Source organism: Rosa chinensis, chromosome 7, assembly GCF_002994745.2.
Source record: "Rosa chinensis cultivar Old Blush chromosome 7, RchiOBHm-V2, whole genome shotgun sequence".
Taxonomy (NCBI): domain Eukaryota; kingdom Viridiplantae; phylum Streptophyta; class Magnoliopsida; order Rosales; family Rosaceae; genus Rosa; species Rosa chinensis.
Window position 1 is genome coordinate 58,347,965 of NC_037094.1, and position 23,097 is coordinate 58,371,061.

Genomic DNA, 23,097 nt, shown 5'->3' on the forward strand with positions numbered 1-23,097 from the left:
TTAGACTACAATTTTCTGTCGTCCCAATGCCAAAAAGACAATAGACTTCTATTTGATTTTTGTGTTGTTTTTGTTTAGCTGCAACCACACATTTTGGTGTGCTTTTGTTGTAGCTTGCAATTTGAGATAACACATATTAGTAGTCCCCTGTTACAATTGGTATGCATGCATTCTAAAAATTAAAATTGCCCATTCATAAAAGTATGAAACCATAAAATCCACATCCAAAATCATTCATTGCAATTTCCATTAATCCACCATTGTCTCATGTACACAAACCTAATCATGAACATCAGTTCAAAATGACCCATATCTACTAATCTGGATATGCAGACAAGTCCAAATGCTTAATGAAGGAAGAATTTCCACTAGACACAAGTTAATAAAGGAACAAGCTAGCTGTACTGCTGTACCAGTTTCACAATCTTATCAGAGCTTTTTACCTACTCGGAGCAATCATTGTAGTATTTTCTGCTTGCTTCATGACCTCGTGAGTACACAGGTATATGAGAAGAATTGCATTAAGATATGCCTGATTCATCAAAGGTTATAAAATTAACTTCTTCATAAGAATCATATTCAAACATGAAACTAAGGAATTAAAAAGTGACTGATACTCGAAAGAAAATAGGATAACAACATTAATAATGCAATACCTTTATGTCTAGTACCAAATAATTTGAAATGTTTCTATCAACCGGTTATGCAGCATTGAACTGAACCACCAGAATAACAGCAAAAGTATTCCTAGATGCATCAAACTCCTGCAGACCACCTGATCGACAACAGAGAAGAACATCTTAACTCCCACATAAACAGAACAAATTGATGTTAATCTTTACTTAAAACTTCCAACTAAGAAGAAAAACATAAGGCAGTAAAATGAGTAAGAAAATGAAACATCAAAATCTATAAAATAGATAAACTCACAGGGGACAATGATAGACCAAGTATAGCAGCCAAAAAGATATATACATGCAACTTCACTAATATTTGAAGAGATCAAATATCTGATGAATGTGACATAATATAACAATTTTGCTTAATTTCTAAGACAAGCAACCAAAAACGGATGTATATTGTACAGTAGTTTCTTCAAGGTTTCATACATCACACACCAGTAAACAAGAAAGTGCACATTGTAGCTCCAAGAGATCATTTGACACTAAGGTGGTGAAATCATCAAAGCCATATAAAATCAACTACCCTTTCTAATGAGTGATCGAGTGTTTTGTCACTCTTTTCACTCCCTCTTTTTCTACCACCTAATAACAAAAGCAAATACAACATGAACCAGGGAAATTGTGAAATAGAAGCAAAGAACCAGAAAGGCAAATAACAACTAATACCAATTGTCCTCTCAATATTGCAATTCAAACAAGATGCTGCCAACCTCCAGATGAAGTTGACATCGAGTCCTTAAAGAACTTGGGCTAGTAGTAAAATAATTACTGCTGTCGATACATGAGTACGGTCACCGGTTGGCCCTTCTCTAGCAAGCTCGAAGTCTGAGAGCTTTGGCTTAAAGTCCTCATGCAAGAGCACGTTGGAGGATTTGAAATCTCGATACCTATTCAAACAATGTAACAAAAAAGGTTCAACAAAGTATATAAAAATTCTTGTCTTCAAACAAATAAAGAGTTACCATCTGAGGTAAGCCATTATCTACCATCCTTAAATACACTCTTTAGCATTTGGATATTGATGGCCAGAAACAAAAATAGAAGATGACTTTTGTTTCAAGCTCACAAGCAAAGCTGAACCAAATCTATGATGTAGTATTATAACATTAACATTAAAGCATAGAGATTATTTTTAAGCAGCGAGAATTAATATTTTTGTCCTAATTGATTTTCAGCCACAAAAATGGAAGAACAAGATCAAGGGACTAATGTGTTGAAGTAAACAGGGGGTACATATTAACAAGAACTGCAGTTTCAGGCTCAGTTTCAACACTAAACTTACTGCGAGCTTCCTGCATTTAAAATTTATACATGACAACTGACAAAAAGCTGAAAACGTCAAAGTACAGTAGCCAAATTGAAAGTAAGATGGTAAAATTCATTAGAAAACAGTAACTAAATTGGAGTTAACAAGCTTGTGTGGTTTGAATTAGAAGAGGGACATGGACCTTTGAAAAATGATATTCTTAAATGATGATAACAAGTTTTGAAATGTGTCGGAGTGTTATAATACCAGGAGATAATAAAATTCCAGAAGGCTGTGCAAATGATATGCTTGAAGAGCTATCCCAGTGAAAGATCAAAAGGACCAAATCAAGTCTGGAATTACATAATAGCAGAAAAATGTTCATATTGACATTAGCATCTTCAAATTATCAATTACCTTGATCCATTCAGATTTCTTTCATAACCATCACCACTAAATGCTCTAGTAATCCCATCAGCTGTATCAAGTTGCCAAATTTGATGTTGGCCAGCCATGGCAATATAAACTTTCTCATTGACTGGATGAAAGCAGACATCCCATGGAGAGTTGATTAGCTGAATAATATAACCAGATTCTTTAATAAAATAGAGATGTATATCCAAGAATTTTGTAATTCAATTAAAATAAGAGATATCACCAAAAGTTCATTATTCCTAATAAAAAAAGGTTTACATACTCAAACTCAAGGTATTTCTAATCTTATCTGAGTACGTGCTTCCTTTTCCTCCTCTGTAATCAGGGCCTTTGGTTACAGTTCTAGCTAGAGTACGCCTGTTTCGTTAACAAAGTCAATCTCCCTACAATTTCAAAGCTATATTATGACAAGAACTCATTTATAAAATGTCAGCAGATGGGTTACTACCACATCAATCTTAACATAAAAAGATAACTAGAATCTTTTACTTGATTTATTGTTACATAAAAGAGACTTTACAGAACACTAGAATCTTAACATAAAAAGATAACTTTGTCCAATAATGCAGGTTTCTTTTAGGAAACACATCTCCTTAATTATTTTGGTCATGCTTTCTGTGAAGAAACAGTGAGCTAGTTTACATCATTCAGTATTCAACTTGAATATGAGAACTAATAAGGTGTAACACATAAATGCTGATGCCCTGATTTGAAATTAAACCAGTAAAAGTTCCAAGCATGCTATAGAAAATATTTGGAAACCTCCAAGATATTTGATTGAGGAATCGTTTAATCTATATAGTTAAAAAAAGCACCAAGTGAAGTATAAAAGGTAGACATAGAGTGAAAACAAAATTGCAACCAAAACCAATGAGCAAACCATGTAGATCTACTTAAACATCTCTTAGGCTTCAACAGTCCATGTCCATCCAATTAAAACTACAGGGCAAATCCATCGAATTCAAGTGGGAAATACATGACGCAGTTTGAATCAAGAAAGTGGGAAAGCTATGAACTGATACATGTTTGGCCAAACCAAACTCAGTTGTCATATCAAAACAGCCGGAGTTAAGATTGCTAGGATTCAGTTGATGGTTTGGAATATTTCTGGAGTTCTTCGTGGACACAGAGACCAGAAAATCCTGTTAAGAATCCAAGGGGTCCTCTTAATCTTAGAGTTCTGCGAGTATGATGTCTATCAGTCTTACTCTTTGGTGAATGAAATCATAATATCTGTGTGACTTTTCTGTGTACCATTACAGTTTACAGATGCTTTTTCTTTACCTTGCATATATGATGAACAAACTAAAATAACTTGACAAGGTAAACTTACGTAGTAATTAATAAAGATCATGGTAATAGTAGTAATAGTGAAACGATAATCAAATGTGCAGTAAAACATTGACAGATTTCACAACATAAAGTCTACTAGTGAAGTTTAATCTTGAAAGCCCTACAGCCAAATGACATGATATATTCTCAATTAAAACACAACTTTCATTAATCACTTGTCTAGTTAGAAATCAGAAGAGTCACTCACAATTGGAAAACAACTATAGATACTGAACAGCCCGAATGGAAACCCTTCACTTCTGAAATCTTCCTCCCTTTGCCTTCCCACAGTTCAGTTTCAAGAGCAGCAAAATCAAACTCCCATTCTCCTTCGTTCATATGGTACAAGAATTTCATGATCAATGTATAAGTGTACAAATTACAAAAGTATCACCATGATAACAGAACAAATTGAAAATAAGGAATTACCAGTTCCATGGAGACCATAGGTGGAATTGGATGAAAGTGGCCCGACATAGGTCTACATGGTAACAAGCTTCCCTATTTTCTTACTCTCATTCTTTCTGATTTCACTTTTCACTTCCCAATCTGCTACCCAAAAGAAAAGAAGAAGAATCAATATCATAATTTTTTGCTCATACATTAATGGAGAGATAACCCAAAAGCCAGTCTCCATGTAAACCCCACAAGACGCAAGGCCCCATTCATCAATCTACAGAGCTATGCAACCATATCATACACTTGCAATTTGAATAAAAGAAACCCAGTTCTAGTCTGAGAAGAATCAGCCAAAACCAAGCTTAGAAATAAAAACCCATATAGCATAATTGAGCAAGAGACCAATAAAGACACAAACTTGCCTTTTGAAGCAAAACACTGACAAAATCTTGAAAACAGAAATTCTCAAGTCAAAATTGAATGAATCAGACCCCAATTTAAGAATAAGAAACAAGAATGACGAAACCCATATCTCAAATTTGCAATCTAAACACCTGAAATTATCATACAATCGTGAATTAAAAAACAAATTCTATAACAACCCTAAATCAGATGGATACCTTAGATTAGGCAGCTGGATTCGTACATAGCTGAGAGGCCAATCAACGCCTGCTGAATCGAGTATGAGATCTTGCCCTTCTACGAGCAGACAAGGATTTGAGAGAGCGTCGTACTCGTAGCCCAGCGATTCGAGTACCCAATCCAAAGCCAAAGACGAACCCAAAACCAAGTTGGGGTTGGTGGCGGCGGCGGAGGTCGCGGTCTCGCAGCCGTAGGTGATTCGAGACACAAGAGCCACCACCATTAAACATTATTTGCAATTCGCTCACTCCCTCAAAACTCAATCCACTCACTCCTAAGTCATAACTCACAACAAAACCTTTTCAACATTCGTCCCCCTCAAATTGGACGGCGAGGAGGGCGTGAGGGTGGCGGAATTGGACAGCGGAGATGATGGGTGGGGAGAATCGGTGGTGGGGAGTGGGGGAGAAGTGAGGGAGCGGAAGAGAGAGGGGAGATGAGAGAACAAAAGATTGGATTTTAAGAGATAGACACGAATATAGAGGACTGATTTCACAGGCCAGTCTCACGCTCCTTTTCAGTCCTCTGATTTCCAACTGATTTCACGGTTTTGGGGACTGGATCTGAACAAAATTTCCAAATTGAGAGATTCTAGGGATTTTCGGTTTCGGGGAAGCAAACGAGAGGTGGAGAGAGAAAATGGGGATTTTAGGTGGCTGAAAGAGTGAGCCGAGATGGGAAGGAGTAAATGTGTAGTAATGCCAAAAACGACTTGGGAAAAAAAAGTGAAACTCACCTTCTTTACACAACACAATTGTGTTGTCTGAGTATCACCCCCATTGACTGGTCAGCTAGGGTCTCGGTATTTTGAGAGGGAAAGGACTATAACTTTTTGGAGGGAATTCCAAATATTCTCTTAGGGTTAGATTTGAAATATCCCCATATTTTACAACAACATATAAGTGTTGTCTGTATCTAACCATATTTTTAAAATGAAACGATCTTTGAGATAGGAAATCATCATCTTTTACAACTACACAAATGTGTCGTCTGAATGCTCACCATTTTTTCAAATTGAACGAGTATGGTTTTAGTCTATATTCAGACAACACAAAAAAAATTATGTCGTCTGAAAAACTCAGACGACATAAAACAAAACTTATGTCGTCTGAAGTGTGTCGTCTGAAGCACATTTTGGCATAGTGTAATATGTAATTAATACATTTTTATTTATTTTGTAGAAAATAAGCGGAATTGCGAAAACGAGAGAAAATGGTGCGAAATTGGAGCAAATTGGAGTTTCTGACAAAAGGACAAAATTGTCAATGCGGGTCAACCGTGGTCAACGCCATCAAGGGAGCGGAATTCAATTACCTCCGGTAGTATTTGCGGGAGTGCATTGAGAAGAGAGAATAAAAAGAAGAAGAACAAAAAAAGAAGAAGAGAGAAAGCAAAACAAAATAAAAGAGAAAAGGAAAAAAAAGTATATATATATATATATATATATATATATATATATATATATATATATATGCACCATGCTGACGTCATGATGACGTCAGCACACCATTGCCTTTTCCTTTTCCCTTCTTCCTCTCACCCGTGCAGCATTTTCCTTTCTTTTCTTTTTTTTTTCTTTTTTCTTTTTCCCCTCTTCCTCTCATTTGTGGCCAGCAAGCCATTATTCTATTCTTTCCTCTCTGGAAAGCCACGGAGACAAAACCCCATTTTTCCCCTCTTCTCTATCAATCACGCCCAGGTCTCCCATCTTTTTTTTTTTTTTTTCTCTGCAGCCGCACCACTAGACCCATATTCCATCCCCATTTTTCCTTCCTCAAACACCAAAGCCGACCTCACCCACTTACCCTCTCTATCTCTTCCTCTGGGCAACACAACCAAGAACCTCATCACAAATTTCTTTTCCTCACCAAGTTCCACCCTCTCTCACTTCTCATTTATTCTTCACCATTCCTCAATCAAATTCCATCATTTTGTCAAGGATCCGGGTTTAGGTATAAGGGAGAGTATAATTCTAAGCTAGTCATGCTCACTCTTTAGTGTAGTTGTGATTAGTTTTGGTCTCTCTCTCTCCCTCTTTTCTTAACTCTCTTCTTGCTTTAATTTCTTGTATTGATGAATTTCTTTGTGGGTATGTTGATGGATTGTGAGTAGTTTCTTATTTGGGTCTAGGGCTAGAAGCCCTAGCAATTTTTATCATGTAATGACATTAATTTTTGGTGCTTAATGAAAGTGTGATGTGGTTTTTGTTTATGACTTTGCGTAATTTTCGATGGGAATTTGTTATAAAAATTGGCCAAATTTATGACTAGTTCTTGTCCTCATCATGAAATTCATTTAATTAGTGGCTTAATTTTTTGAATGAGCATGTTGTTGTGAGCAAATTGTCAGTCTCTAAAAATTGACTTAATGCCATTTTATGCATGTTAGGAGCCCTAGTCCGGTCTTAATGTGTGTGATATGAGAATGTGAATGCCCTAGCCCGGATTTACATTATTTTCGTACTATGAGAATGTGAATGCCCTAGTCCGGATTTGCATTATCACTCTAAGGCCCTAGTCCGGCTTAGAGTTAGGGATTGCGCCATTTCCCTTTTGTTGTGTGCCAAAAAATTGTGTTGTTACGGTAAATGATTGCTAGAGTGGATGCTTTAGTACCCAAATTTTGTCCATTGTTTTCCAAACCTTTAAATTTCTAGCACTTTACTTTTTTGCAAATTTTAATTTTCTAGTTTTTAATTTCCAAAACCAAAAATTAATTCCCCCAAATATTTGCTCACATTTTTCATTGTAAGTACCATAAGGCCTTGAGCGTACCAATTTATTTTGGTGAGTTCTTGGCTACTTTTTGGCTTCGGGAGACCTAAGCCGTGCATGTGTGAGACTTGGTGTTTCACTTAGCCATTTTACTATTTTTCCTTTTAGTTTAGCAAGTGACTTTTGTGACCCATAAACCATTGGATTTGAGTTAGCTCAAGATCCCCGAGGTACGATATTTCCGGGTTTAAATATTTCTCAATTCTTTGATGACCGTGTCCTTGTTGCGCGTAAGTTGCATTTTAGGCATCAAATCAAATGGCGCCGTTGCCGGGGATTAGAGTGTAATATCTCTAATCCCTTGGTTTTAGGTGGTTAGGTCACTTGCATTATTTTCTTAGTAGTAGTTAAATTTTCTTTGTGTGTTTAGCCTAAAAAAAAAAAAAAAAAAAATTTGGTGATTGTCTGTTTTACTTTGCTTATTTTTGTTACTTTTTACTGGTGTGATTTGTTTGTTGAGACATTGTGGTTATTTCTATCGAAGTGACGGGCCTTGTATTACTTTGTAGTACATGTAAGACATGAGCATCGATAGCGATCGTCACTTGCCTTGACTTGTTTGCTAGCTTTTTATTACATTTTCTAATTAGTCGTTAGTTTCTTGAGTTGTTAGCTTTTCACTTATTCTTTGCTTTAATTTATTTTATTTTCTTGTTTAATTGTTGTCTTATCTTATCTTGTTACATCTCACATTTATTGTGAAGCGTGAAATTGGATTCAAGTTGCTTATTTTGTGAATTCTTGAGTATTTCTTACGTGGTCATATTTTTGCGAGGTGCATGAGTGAAGCTCCAAAGAGACAAAGAGGTCGTCCAAGAAAGCGAGCACCTCCTAGACCAAGAGTACATCCAAGAAGCCTTTCACCGAGTCCATTAAGATCACAACCTACAAACACCATGGGGGAGCAAAAGACAATGAGGGAATACACTAATCCCACAATTGTTGATCATCCTTCTTGTATTGTGCTCCCTCCATGTGAGCATCATTTTGAGATCAAGCCAAGTACTTTGAGCATTCTACCCGTATTCCATGGCATGCCCTCAAATAATCCCTATGATCATATTGCGGAGTTTGAAGAAGTGTGTACTACCGTTCAACTACATGGTCTAAATTCCGATGGTTTGAAGCTTAGATTGTTCCCTTTCACACTCAAGGACTATGCGAGGAAGTGGTTAAGTAAGTTGCCTCCTAGATCCATACGCACATGGGTTGAGATGCAAGAAATTTTCTTGGGAAAATATTTTCCTCCTTCAAGAACTTCCAATGTTAGAGATGAGCTTGTTGCATTCCAACAACTCCCACAAGAAAGTTTTAATGAGTGTTGGGAGCGATTCAAGGACTTGGAGATGTCATGTCCTCACCATGGGTTAGAGAAGTGGTTCCTTGTGGACAAGTTCTATAGAGGATTGATGCCGGATCAAAGGCAAAGGGTTGACACTTTTAGTGGTGGAACTATTGCAAGTAAACTCTCGGATGCCGCTTGGGACACATACGAGGAGCTTTCTCTCAACTCCCTTCAATGGGATGATCTTGATACAAGGAGAGTATACCTAACCGAGGTGGTATTTATGAGGTTCAAGGGACATCAACCGGGCTTTCTATGCATGAATTCAAAAGGTTAGAAGGCAAGATTAACCAATTTCTAAATCAAGTTAACCAGAACCCTCCTCAAGCACAAGTCAAGATGGCGACTTCTACACCATGTTTGCTTTGTGAGAGCCTAGCACATTCCACTCAAGAGTGCCATTTATCTTCTCAATATCCGGAATTTATGGAGGAGCATGTTAACCAAGTGGGTAGTTTTGTGCCAAGGAACCCAAGAAATGATCCATACTCCAACACTTATAACCCCGGTTGGAGAAATCACCCCAATTTTTCTTGGAAAGATCAAGGTGGAGTTTCTAATATGCACCAAGGAGGAAAGCAAGGCTTTGGAGGCAACCAAGGCCAAGGATCATCCAATTTCATGCCCCATGGCAATGCGCACCAAGGAAACACTCATTTTATGCCTATTTCTTCACGAGGGCAGCAAGCATGTATGCCTTATTCTCATGGTGAAGCCACTTTTTCACAAGGATTTCAAGCTCCAAATGTCTTTCTCGGGTTTACACAAGGTGTTGGCTATAGCGGTAGCAAGTTTCAAGGAAATTCTAGCTCATTTCAAGGTCCAAATCAAGGCGAGAGCTACAATTCCCCACCTATTCTTCAAGGCATGCCGATTCAAGCTCCAAGTGAACCAAAGAAGCCTAATTTTGAAGAATTGATGGGTGAGTTCCTCAAGGTTCAAACTTCTACCAATATGGAGACCAAGCAAAACATCTCTTCACTAGCTCAAGGGTATCAAAATCTACAACAAAGCATGACTAAATTAGAGATACAAATGGGCCAAATAGCAACCAATTTGAGTGAGAGACCAATGGGAGCTCTTCTTTCCACAACGGAGAAGAACTCGAAGCATGTAGCCAAGGCTATTACTACTCTTCGAAGCGGGAGGACATATGACAATAAGGTATATTTACCTTCATCTTCTCAATCCCCTTTGCATGTGAATGCCCCATTTAATGCTCCCTCTCCTACTATATCACCTTCTCTTGGTAATTGTGTTTCCCCTTCCACACATGTTCCCAAGTCTACCTCTCTACATTCTAATGATGGTTATGTGTTGGTTGAGGAATATGATAGTGATGATAGTGATATGCATGATGGTGCCACGAGGGAAGAAAATGTACCTCGTGGTAATTTGAATAATGATTATTTACATGCTTTTAATTCAAAGGAGGATGGGAACTGGGGGGAAGAAAATGTACCCCCGGGAATTGGAGTGGGTGATGTGGCTTTGAATGCAAAAGGAAGAAATAAGGGGGTGGATAAGGTAGCCGGAGGGGAAGAAAATGTACCCTCCGGAGGAGTTTCTAATGTTGACAAGCCTCACACTAGCCGAGCTTCAGTTTCTCCCACTCTTATTCAAGACAAGACTACAAATCCTTCTATTGTGCAACCGATGGTTTCTAGTGATGTCGTAGATCCTAAGAATGAGAATTCCATGGCTCTTGATAATTTGGGCGAGGCTATGAAGGCTAGGGACCCCAATGAAGCCGTGAGTAACCCTAGGGATCCATCAAGTGGTCAAGAATCTACTCAAGCTCAAAAGCCAAGAAAGGGTCCAATTTGTGTGCCTCCTCTAGATATGACGGATTATGAGATTCCATTGCCTTATCCTCAAGTGAAGCGGAAACAAGAGTTCAAGAAGAAGCAAGAAGCACAAACGAAAGAGTTCATTGAGTTGTTCAAGAAAGTCAACATCAATATCCCTTTGTTGGAAGCCATAAAGCAAGTGCCTTCTTATGCTAAGTTTCTAAAGGATGTGTGCACAAACAAAAGAGCATTTAAGGAGCATGAACAAGTTTGTCTAAGTGAGAGTGTATCGGCTATTCTTCAAGGAAAATTGCCTCCTAAACTTAAAGATCCCGGTAGTTTCATCGTGCCATGCACTATTGGGTCAAGGTTCTTTGACAAGGCGATGTTGGACTTAGGAGCAAGTATTAATTTGATGCCATATGATATTTATCGAACACTTGGTCTTGATGATCTTAAGCCTTTAAAAATTTCATTGAAAATGGCAGATAGGAGTGTTGTCTACCCAAGAGGGATGCTAGAAGATGTGCTTGTGAAGATTGATTCTCTCTATGTACCGGCGGATTTTGTTGTTCTTGACATGGCTAAGAGTATTGATGTTGAGGAGGATGAATCTCCCATATTGCTTGGTAGAGAATTTATGGCCACCACCGATACCAACATTAGTGTAAAGAAGGGAATCTTGACGATGACCGTTTTTGATACTACTATTGGCTTCCGAATTTTTGATGCCATGAGAAGTCCTCTTCACTTAGGTGAGTGTTTTCGGGTAGATGTGGTTGATTCCATGGTGGAGAAGACTTTCATTGAAACAAGTGCCAAGGATTCTTTAGTAGCTTCTATAATGCATCATGGAGAAGAGTTCAATGACAAAAGTATTCAAGAAGATGATTCCACTATTGAAGTTGCTATGCCCACCTCTTCCTCACACACTCCTATTAGCATGCTTGATCTTCAACCGAAGTTGTTGCCGTCTATTATTTCTCCTCCTACACTTGAGCTAAAGCCTCTCCTATCTACTCTCAAGTATGCATTTTTGGGACCTAATGACACATTGCCGGTGGTTATCTCTTCCAAGCTTTGTGACGTTGATGAAGCCAAGTTATTGAAAGTGTTGAAAGAGCACAAAGGAGCTTTGGGGTGGACTATAGAAGACATAAAGGGAATATGTGCTAGCAAGTGTATGCATCACATTTACATGGAGGAAGGTAGCAAGCCCTCTAGAGATGCTCAAAGAAGACTTAACCCTCCTATGATGGAAGTGGTCAAGAATGAGGTGACAAAGCTTCTAGATGCCGGTGTGATTTATCCTATTTCGGATTCAAAATGGGTTTCTCCTGTACAAGTTGTTCCTAAGAAAGGAGGAATGACAGTGGTGAAGAATGACAAAGGAGAAGATGTTCCTCAAAGGGTGCAAAATGGTTGGAGGGTATGCATAGATTACCGGAAGTTGAATAGTGCTACTAGAAAGGACCATTTCCCTCTACCTTTCATTGATCACATGTTGGAGAGATTGGCGGGACATTCCTATTTTTGGTTCCTAGATGGCTATAGTGGATATAATCAAATTGTGATTGCTCCTGAAGACCAAGAAAAGACGACTTTCACTTGTCCTTTTGGTACATTTGCTTATAGGTGTATGCCCTTTGGCTTATGTAATGCTCCGGCAACCTTCCAAAGATGTATGATGGCTCTATTTCATGATATGACCGAAAAATTCATGGAGATCTTTATGGATGATTTTTCGGTTCATGGTAACACTTTTGATGATTGCCTACACCATTTGAGCCTAGTCTTGAAGCGTTGTGAAGAAAGCAATTTGGTCTTGAATTGGGAGAAGTGTCATTTCATGGTGGAAGAGGGCATTGTCTTAGGTCATGTGGTGTCTAAGAGGGGAATTGAAGTGGACAAAGCAAAAATTGAAGTCATTGAAAAGCTACCTCCACCGGTGAATATCAAAGGTATAAGAAGCTTTTTGGGACATGCCGGCTTTTATCGAAGATTTATTCCAAATTTTTCCAAGATATCCAAGTCTATGTGATTTGTTAGCAAAAGATGCCCCTTGGGACTTCAACGAAGCTTGCCTCATTGCTTTCAATGAAATCAAAAGACTCTTGACTTGTGCTCCTATTATGTGTGCTCCCGATTGGTCACTCCCATTTGAGTTGATGTGTGATGCTTCTGATTTTGCCTTAGGGGCGGTGTTGGGACAAAAGCATGGGAGATTGATGCATGCTATCTATTATGCAAGTAGAACCTTGAATGAAGCTCAAGTGAATTACACAACAACGGAGAAAGAGTTCTTGGCTATCATATTTGCATTAGAAAAGTTTCGGAGTTATCTCTTGGGTTCCAAAGTGATTGTGCACACAGACCACTCGGCATTGAAGTATCTCTTAGCCAAGAAAGACTCCAAGCCAAGACTTATTAGATGGGTTTTGCTTCTACAAGAGTTTGACATAGAGATTCATGACAAAGCCGGCAAAGAAAATGTGGTGGCGGACCATTTGTCAAGACTTATTGATGGGGGAGATGATTGTACTATTCCTATTGTTGATTCATTTCCGGATGAGCAACTCTTTACCGTTACATCAAAGGAGCTTCCATGGTTTGTTCACATTGTCAATTATTGGGCAAGTGGTGGGACATTTATTCCGGAGGATTGGGACTATCAAACCAATAGGAGATTTAGAAGAGATGCATGTCGATATGTATGGGATGACCCTATTCTATGGAAAGTTGGTCAAGACGAAGTTTTGAGAAGATGTGTGCCACAATGGGAAGTTCCTAATATTCTTGAGCATTGTCATTCCCACACTTGTGGTGGACATTTTGGTGGAAAGAAGACCGCTTTCAAGATCCTACAAGCTGGTTTCTTTTGGCCCACATTATTCAAAGATTCTCATGATTATGCCAAGAAGTGTGACCGATGTCAAAGAGTGGGGAGAATCACCTCTAGAGACCAAATGCCTTTGACTAACATCATTGAGGTGGAAATCTTTGACACATGGGGAATAGACTTTATGGGGCCCTTTCCTAATTCAAATGGGTTTGAGTACATTCTTGTTGCGGTGGATTACGTGTCAAAATGGGTAGAAGCGCAAGCAACTCGGACCAATGATGCTAAGGTAGTTCTCAAATTCCTCCAGGAGCACATTTTTACTAGATTTGGCACACCCAAGTTCATCATAAGTGATGGTGGTTCCCATTTTATCAACCGAGCATTTGCTTCACTTTTGAAGAAATATGGGGTTAAACACAAGGTCACCACTCCCTACCACCCGCAAACAAGCGGGCAAGTTGAAATTTCCAATAGGGAGGTGAAGGGAATTCTAGAGAAGACGGTGAATAGCTCAAGGAAGGATTGGAGTACCAAACTTCATGATGCTTTGTGGGCATACCGTACCGCATATAAGACCCCTTTGGGCATGACTCCATTCCGACTTGTTTATGGCAAGGCTTGCCACTTACCCGTAGAGCTTGAGCACAAGGCATTTTGGGCAATAAAGCAATTAAATTTTGATCTAGCCAAAGCGGTTGAGAAGCGAAAATTTGATCTCTATGAGTTGGAGGAAATAAGAAGGGAGGCTTATGATAGTACCAAATTGTTTAACGAGAGGACAAAGGTAATACATGATAAAAGACTTGTTGAGAAGATCTTTGAGCCTCATCAAAAGGTGCTCCTATACAATTCTAAGTTTCATCTTTTTCCCGGAAAATTCAGATCTCGTTGGAGTGGACCGTATGAAGTGGTTGAGGTATTCCCACATGGAGCCATTGAAGTCAAGAACTTGAGGAATGGGGAAACATTCAAGGTCAATGGGCATCGCCTAAGGCCTTACTTTGACCATATTTATGAGGCTCGTAAAGAGGTGCAATTCCTTGATGACACCACCTTGAAGTGAGAAGCAATGTGAGATAGACCGGCTTTGAGGTCTCTAAAAAGAAGCGCTAGTGGGGAGGCAACCCCACCAAATTTTGAGAGTTTGATTATCCTTGTATAGAAGTAGTAGTTGAATAAGGCCTTTTTAGCCATGCTTTTGGAGGTTGGGAGGGTATGGAGATGGAGTTTATTTTTGGGAGGAGCTTGCTACTCCTGTTGTGGAGGATTGGAAGCTCCAACGACCACATTCACTTGAAAATGGAGACTTGAACCATTTAAGCACCATGGAGCCTAACTTGGAGCATACGCAAAGGAAGTCAAGGCTTATGCCTTGAGGTTGGTGTCTATTGGTCTTCTCCGAAGGTCGTGAGCTATGGGATGTCTACAAAGGGGGTTTTCGCATTTCTTCTCCGCATTTAGATTTTTTTTCATTTTCATAGTTATCTTTTGTGCCTACGCCCAGACTTCACTCTCATGCCTAAATCCGACATGGATTTGGCTTTCTAGCTCACTTTGCAACATTGAGGACAATGTTGGTTTTAAGTGTGGGGGTGAGGGCTCGAGCGCCTATGAAAAAACAAAAAAAATTAGATTAGCTTTTTGTAATTATATTGTAGTGGTTAATGCCTTTTTCCAACCCCAATGACGAGCCATGGACTTAACTTGTTGTGATTGTGGATAGATTGAGCATGATCTAGGACTTTGAATTTGTTTTGTAACTGAGCGTATATGTGATCTATGCTTGACTATATGTGTGCACATAGCCTATGGTTAGGTTGGTTCATCATAATTAGAGAAGCATATAGATGATTTGATTGACTTGCATGCCCTTATTCGTGAGCTTTGTGCCTATATATAGTGTATGCATCGTTCATTCACTTTTTCTTTCATGTGTGTACAATTTCATGACATTGCGTATCTAGAACTTGCTTGAGACCTCTCGAGGCTACTTTTAGCTTACGACGGGATAGAAAGGATTGAGGCAATTAGGTTAATACCACCATGGCCAAAGAAGCATGTGCCCAAAGATATTTACCACTAGATTGCCACTTTGAGCCTATTTATATATTTAGCCGTTTTATTTATTTGCACCACAAATTTCTACCTAGCCTATACACTTTTATCCTACCCTTCCATGGTAGTTGGTGAAGCGATTCGAGAGAATGACTTTATGCTTGAGTGCTTCAAAAGAAAAGAAAAGTCAAAAGTGTTAGGTTACAAAAGAATAAGTGTGGGGGTGAGTGATTTTTGTATAGAAAATAAAGTTTCGAAAAAGTTCAAAAAAAAAAAAAAAAAAAAGAGAGAGAGAAAGAAGAAGAAGAAGTTGTGAAAATAAAAAGAAAGTTCAAGGAAAAGAAAAGTAGAAAAGGAGAAGAAAAAAAAAAGTTCAAAAAAGTAAAAAAGGAAAGTATTACGTAGTTTAGTTAGTGGGTTGTACATTGAGATTAGAGTGAGTGACTTAGCATTTGAAAACAAAAGTCTTAAATCTCTACAAGAGAGAGTTGCTTCATCGATTTCTATGACTTTGTATTTCCTTATCCTTTATTTCTTATAGCCACTCGCCCTTAGCCCCATTACAACTAAATAAAAGACCTCTTAATCTTGAATGTTGTGGGTTACCTAGCGGAGATGAGATCGAAGAGCAAGCCTATGGCGACGCATGTTGTGAAATTGCTTTTGAGTGAAACACATACAGCCCCTAAACACTTGAGTGGTAATATTTAGTGAACATTTGTGAGTTTAGTAGGTTATATCGGGTCTTCTATATGCCTATTTGATTATGGTGGATTGATTTGACACATGGTCAACACATGCATATACTTGAGCATTTCTTACATGTGCTTCTTAATTGCCTCACAAATTCACAAGTCCTATGCTGTGCTTTATCGACTTTATAGTCATATACATAATTAGTTCTCCGAGGGTTATGGTTGGAAAGGCTAATACCAAGCGTTCTTTATGTTTGAGCATATGAGTTTAAGTTAATAGATTTTTGACTATTAATTTACATTTAGATTGCTTGAGGACAAGCAAAGTTCAAGTGTGGGGGTGTGATTATACGCATTTATATGCGTATAATTATATCTAAAGCACTATAATTAAGCCAATCCTCATGTCAATTAATATGTAATTAATACATTTTTATTTATTTTGTAGAAAATAAGCGGAATTGCGAAAACGAGAGAAAATGGTGCGAAATTGGAGCAAATTGGAGTTTCCGACAAAAGGACAAAATTGTCAATGCGGGTCAACCGTGATCAACGCCATCAAGGGAGTGGAATTCAATTACCTCCGGTAGTATTTGCGGAAGTGCATTGAGAAGAGAGAATAAAAAGAAGAAGAACAAAAAAAGAAGAAGAGGAGAAAGCAAAACAAAATAAAAGAGAAAAGGAAAAAAAAAAAATATATATATATATATATATATATATATATATATATATATATGCACCATGCTGACGTCATGATGACGTCAGCACACCATTGCCTTTTCCTTTTCCCTTCTTCCTCTCACCCGTGCAGCATTTTCCTTTCTTTTCTTTTTTTTTTCTTTTTTCTTTTTCCCCTCTTCCTCTCATTTGTGGCCAGCTAGCCATTATTCTATTCTTTCCTCTCTGGAAGGCCACGGAGACAAAACCCCATTTTTCCCCTCTTCTCTATCAATCACACCCAGGTCTCCCATCTTTTTTTTTTTTTTTTCTCTGCAGCCGCACCACTAGACCCATATTCCATCCCCATTTTTCCTTCTTCAAACACCAAAGCCGACCTCACCCACTTACCCTCTCTATCTCTTCCTCTGGGCAACACAACCAAGAACCTCATCACAAATTTCTTTTCCTCACCAAGTTCCACCCTCTCTCACTTCTCATTTATTCTTCACCATTCCTCAATCAAATTCAATCATTTTGTCAAGGATCCGGGTTTAGGTATAAGGGAGAGTATAATTCTAAGCTAGTCATGCTCACTCTTTATTGTAGTTGTGATTAGTTTTGGTCTCTCTCTCTCTCCCTCTTTTCTTAACTCTCTTCTTGCTTTAATTTCTTGTATTGATGAATTTCTTTGTGGGTATGTTGATGGATTGTGAGTAGTTTCTTATTTGGGTCTAGGGCTAGAAGCCCTAGCAATTTTTATCATGTAATGACATTAATTTTTGGTGCTTAATGAAAGTGTGTTGTGGTTTTTGTTTATGACTTTGCGTAATTTTCGATGGGAATTTGTTATAAAAATTGGCCAAATTTATGACTAGTTCTTGTCCTCATCATGAAATTCATTTAATTAGTGGCTTAATTTTTTGAATGAGCATGTTGTGAGCAAATTGTCAGTCTCTAAAAATTGACTTAATGCCATTTTATGCATGGTAGGAGCCCTAGTCCGGTCTTAATGTGTGTGATATGAGAATGTGAATGCCCTAGCCCGGATTTACATTATTTTCGTACTATGAGAATGTGAATGCCCTAGTCCGGATTTGCATTATCACTCTAAGGCCCTAGTCCGGCTTAGAGTTAGGGATTGCGCCATTTCCCTTTTGTTGTGTGCCAAAAAATTGTGTTGTTACGGTAAATGATTGCTAGAGTGGATGCTTTAGTACCCAAATTTTGTTCATTGTTTTCCAAACCTTTAAATTTCTAGCACTTTACTTTTTTGCAAATTTTAATTTTCTAGTTTTTAATTTCCAAAACCAAAAATTAATTCCCCCAAATATTTGCTCACATTTTTCATTGTAAGTACCATAAGGCCTTGAGCGTACCAATTTATTTTGGTGAGTTCTTGGCTACTTTTTGGCTTCGGGAGACCTAAGCCGTGCATGTGTGAGACTTGGTGTTTCACTTAGCCATTTTACTATTTTTCCTTTTAGTTTAGCAAGTGACTTTTGTGACCCATAAACCATTGGATTTGAGTTAGCTCAAGATCCCCGAGGTACGATATTTCCGGGTTTAAATATTTCCCAATTCTTTGATGACCATGTCCTTGTTGCGCGTAAGTTGCATTTTAGGCATCAAATCAGCCACCCCTGAACTGTCTCCTACCTGTCTGCCCAGGCCTCCTGAAGCGTCCCCTGAAGCGCTGACGAGAGCTAGAATCTGAACTGCTCGGTCTACTGCCTGATGACGATGCAGAACCCGAACTGGAGGCAATTCTCTTAGATGGCCCCTGATTAGGACCGCCAATCTCCAAAGGTCGGGAACCGTCCAGATATCTAGCCTCACACCTCATAGCAGCCTCCACAGCTAACTTAAAAGTCGGATAATCTTGAGGCGCCAACCAATCCCGATATACAGGTAGAAGGCCATTGATAAACTAATCAACCTTCAACTTTTCTGTCGCCACCAACTCAGGGGCAAACCGAGACAAAGCAATGAAACGGTCCTCATACTGTAACATAGTCATCTCTTCAGTCTGCTTCAATTGCATGAAATCAAATCGGAGACGGTGCTGGGATGCCTGATTATAGTACCGATTTGAGAACTCCGTTTTGAACTCTTCCCAAGTCATGGTAGTTAGGTCATAACCCATATTCCTGGTACCCTGCCATCAAAGCCACGCATCCCCGTCTAGGAGGTCAATAGCCAAAGGAACCCTCCTAGTAGCTGGACAACCCAAGGACTCAAATACTCTCTCCATGCGGGTAATCCAATCTCCTGCTACGGACTTCGTAGGGGCACTAGAGAAAGTATACGCCCCATGGTGTCTGACACGCTCCACAGTATAATCAGTCCTAGGATTTGGGAGGGCCGCTGCAAAACGCTCAAAAAACCGCTCCACGGTCCGTAACAACCCACGAGGAACCTGCTCATCATCACCTTCACTAGCGGGTGAATGGTTCCTGCCAGCACGAGATCTGCGTCCGGGTCTCATTCCACCTGAAATTCCCATAACTGAGTTACACCAAATTATTTATACCAACAACAACTATCTTACATACTTGATTGGTACGTCAGCACCGAAGAGTATATGATGGGGAACCGCTGCAGTCGGGCCATCACTTGGGAGGTACTGAATACTATCAAGCATGAAAGACAACTATAAGAAGATATCGGCCACAGAATCTAATAACCTAGTGCTCTGATACCAACTGACAGGACCCGACCCAGGAATCGCCCCACTTACCTGGATACGAGCCTACGGGGCCCACTTTAAGCGAAATCCTACAGAAAATTCGGCAGAACCTCCCTAAAAATGGGCTACCCAAAATTTCACAAACCTGGACATGATTACCACTATATCTTCTACTCAACCTACAATATCAAATTTACAATCCATGCACATATATTACATCCGGAAAGTTCAAATCCCAACATAATCCTCCGTAAGCAACAACAACCCAAACAACAACATCCATCAAACTTCAAAGAAAAAGTTTATCAGAGCAACACTAAACTAAGCCGATATCATACAAGGTAGGTTAAGTAATAACCTACGGACAAAAACGGAAGCACTGATTCCCAAGTCCTTGAGCCTGGACGCAATCTCTGCTAATCTGAAATCTGGGCATTTGAAAACGAAGGGCCCAGGGGAAAACACATAAAATCTATTAGAGTGAGTGGACAAAACCGAAACGAGAATCAAAACAATTTATGGTATGCTTCCCCATTTCTCTTTTTAACAAAACCATCATGCAGCGAGACGTCATGAAAATTTCCAACTCAATCTTTTTCCAAGAAACTCATTTGATGACTAGGAAGGACTGCTTCCTAGGCATCTCATGCCATCGGGGAGGGACTGCCACCCGATGACGCATCAGAAGGGACTGCCAACCGGATAGGAGGCGGTGATTAGTTGGGACTGCCAACTAGCCACAGGTAGTAGACGGGACTGCCGACTAACTACATCAAGTCATCTGGAAGGGACTGCCAACTAGATGACGCATCGGATGGGACTGCCAACCGAGCTGTAGTCTGGACGGGACTGCCGACCAGACTATTACCTAGAAGGGACTGCCAACTAGGTAAGATACGCATGCGCCAAACTAGCCTCCTAGTCAACTGTTCCATTTTTAATCCTTTTCTTTCCATAAAATCACATTTCAAAACTTAATACCATGCTGCATGAATTATTTAAATAAAACTAAAGGTCCACTCACTAGTGAGTCCCGCAGCTAACCCTGTTGCCTGCCTGTGTCCTCCTCGCTCAAGGGCTCAGTACGTCCTGTCACAATAGAATAGGATATAATTACCCATATAATGAAATACTCTCAAAAACAACCCATTCCCCTCGGAATAAGCATCCGTTAATCACAAATTGTCATAAAACTGCCTCACTTAAACTTGGGATTAAATTCTATAATTCCTTAAAATCTCAAAGCCCTCTAATTCAAACTACTCAACCGATTTAAATTCGATTTCCCAATCGTTCAAAGACTTCACTTAATCTAACCCTTCACAAGAACCGTTCGATAACTTAATCAATTTAGTCTCACTTCCTTCATCACAAATTACCACCAATTAATATAAATCCTTTCCAAAAATTCCCACATTCATTCTTAATTTTTCTTCTTTGCAAAACCACAACCATGATCAACATCACAAATCAAAGAAAACTTGATATCCAACAAACCTCAAGTTTAACACAAACTCAAAGATTAAATTCAATTCCATTTAACCCATTTAATCCAAAATCAACTCCATAATACACACAACCATTTCTAAACCTGCAACAGTCAACAATTTCCATCACAAACAGTTAGCTAGCTTAAAAACAATTCAACAATCTTCAATCCTGCAACAATAGCTGAAACTAGGCTGAAAGGGTCGAAAACTCAACCCAAATCGGAAAAGAAAATCCGACCGCCACTGTTCATCAACCCTAACACCTCCTCCGGCCAAAACAAGCCATAAGGAGGTTGATAAAGTGTTCCATCCTTCCCAGCGACCCAAAAGCACAAGGATTTCGGTCGGAGACCGCCGGAAATCGAAAACCAAAATATTGAAATTCGGTGTTTATTGTTCATCACCACACTTCAACATCAATCTCACTTCCACAAGCTGAAATGAGGTTGAAAACGTATCTAGCACTTCACAGGGAACCAAAACCATGAAGATTTCCGGCCGAAACAGCCGGAAATCAAAAACCCAGTCGAAAATTTCCCAAACCCCCGATCGGTAATCCACCAGAAATCACTCCACACAAGCTTACCCAATGAAAAATTCTTACCTGAGGTGAAGGAGAAGGAAGAGAGGAAGCTTGCCGACCGGTGAGACGACCTGGGGTTGCTTGATGGCGCCGGATTTGCCGGATTGGTTTTTCCCGGTCACTGTGCGCGCGAAGAAGGGGGAGGAGGAAAACAGATCGGCCTTCCCGATCCTTGTTTCTGTTTTTAACTCACTTTCTCTTCCCAAAAGGGAAACCCCCCTTAAAAAAAAACTTCCAAAAGTAGTAATTTCCTAAATTCCCCTTTTTTTTTACTATTTTTTTTTACAAAAGTACCGTAACACTTAAATCACCACTTTCCCGTAAAAATTCCGCCATAACAGATGAATTAAAAGTCAACTCCTCGGTCAAACCCGATAAAACGTACTTTATAAAAATATTAAGGTACGGGGCCTTACAAAAATAGTGTATTTGGTTCAATGAACTTCTGGTTCATGACATTATATGTGTAATCGAAGCTTCAGGTTCGAATATTTTTCCTATGAACTGCAAGTTCTAAGATTTCGTAATTTGAACTTCGGGTTCAAATAAATTTGGTGCTCGAAACTTCAGGCTCGAGGTGACTAAAGTGAATCTTCAAGTTCACTTTTAACTAATTTATATTTTATACTCAAAGCTTCGGGTTTGAGTTTTACTGTTAGAACTTCAAGTTCTGCTATGAAATTTTGAACTTCTGGTTCAAAAATATTACACTCAAAATTCATATGTTCGAAGTATAGGACTGCTGGTCCGTATGAACAAAAAAAAAAAAAATTTAAAAGATAAGTACTGTAATGTAAGTACATAACAAAATAGGAAACTTGCAGGGAAACAGATAGATAATGGAATATATTTTACAGTTGAAACTTCTGGTTCTTTGAATGAAGAAAATACACAGAACTTTTGGTCTGCTTAACTTCACAAATATGATAATTTTTTTTTTCTCTCCTCTAATCACACAAGAACATAATTTTATCTTGTGGAGAACGTTGCTTCTAGCTTTACATTCAAAATTGAACTCCAAATTCACATTGTCGTGCGGAGGAGGGAACCCCAATACCCAAACATTTTGAGGGACTTCCGGCCCTCTTATAATTATTGGGGATAAAAAAAAATATGTGAGTTCATATACTCATTGTATGGCTCTGAGGATCTTCTGGCCCTCATAATTGCATAAGTTCTGAAGAGCTTCATGTCACAATTTTCCAATTTACATTTCCTGATATTAGAGGAACTTCAGGTCCTCATATGATCAGGGATCAAGCAACATGTGATTTTGATCATTGTATAATTCTAAGGAACTTCTGACCCTTGTGAAGCTTTGAGAAACTTTCATGTCACAATTTTGAATATGCAACTCTTGAGGAACTTCAGACCCTCTATAATCGAATCAAGAGACGTCAGGTCTCAATCTACTTTGATTAGAAAATTCACAAGTAGATA

At 39.0% G+C, this 23,097-nt stretch overlaps 1 protein-coding gene, 1 long non-coding RNA gene, 1 other non-coding gene and 1 pseudogene across 3 annotated transcripts; 2 read left to right on the forward strand and 2 right to left on the reverse strand.

Annotated features, from left to right (window-relative positions):
* Nucleotides 1-23,097, forward strand: part of LOC112178263 — an 86,145-nt pseudogene that overhangs the window by 45,373 nt on the left and 17,675 nt on the right.
* On the reverse strand, nt 2,193-4,999 carry LOC121050460. The gene is made up of 5 exons (XR_005803049.1): nt 4,716-4,999; nt 4,126-4,245; nt 3,905-4,025; nt 2,347-2,504; nt 2,193-2,246 (listed from the first exon to the last, which is right to left on the reverse strand). It is a non-coding gene; the product is annotated as an uncharacterized LOC121050460 (long non-coding RNA).
* On the forward strand, nt 6,411-12,830 carry LOC121050459. Its single transcript, XM_040510454.1, has one exon. It carries the CDS (start codon nt 9,112-9,114, stop codon nt 12,685-12,687), a length of 3,576 nt encoding a protein of 1,191 aa, XP_040366388.1. The 5' UTR covers nt 6,411-9,111; the 3' UTR covers nt 12,688-12,830.
* Nucleotides 8,774-8,880, reverse strand: LOC112181022. Its single transcript, XR_002928635.1, has one exon. It is a non-coding gene; the product is annotated as a small nucleolar RNA R71 (small nucleolar RNA).

Bases quoted from the DNA above. Each gene is read 5' to 3' on its own strand.
- LOC121050459 (XM_040510454.1), top strand. From the start codon at position 9,112: ATGCATGAATTCAAAAGGTTAGAAGGCAAGATTAACCAATTTCTAAAT.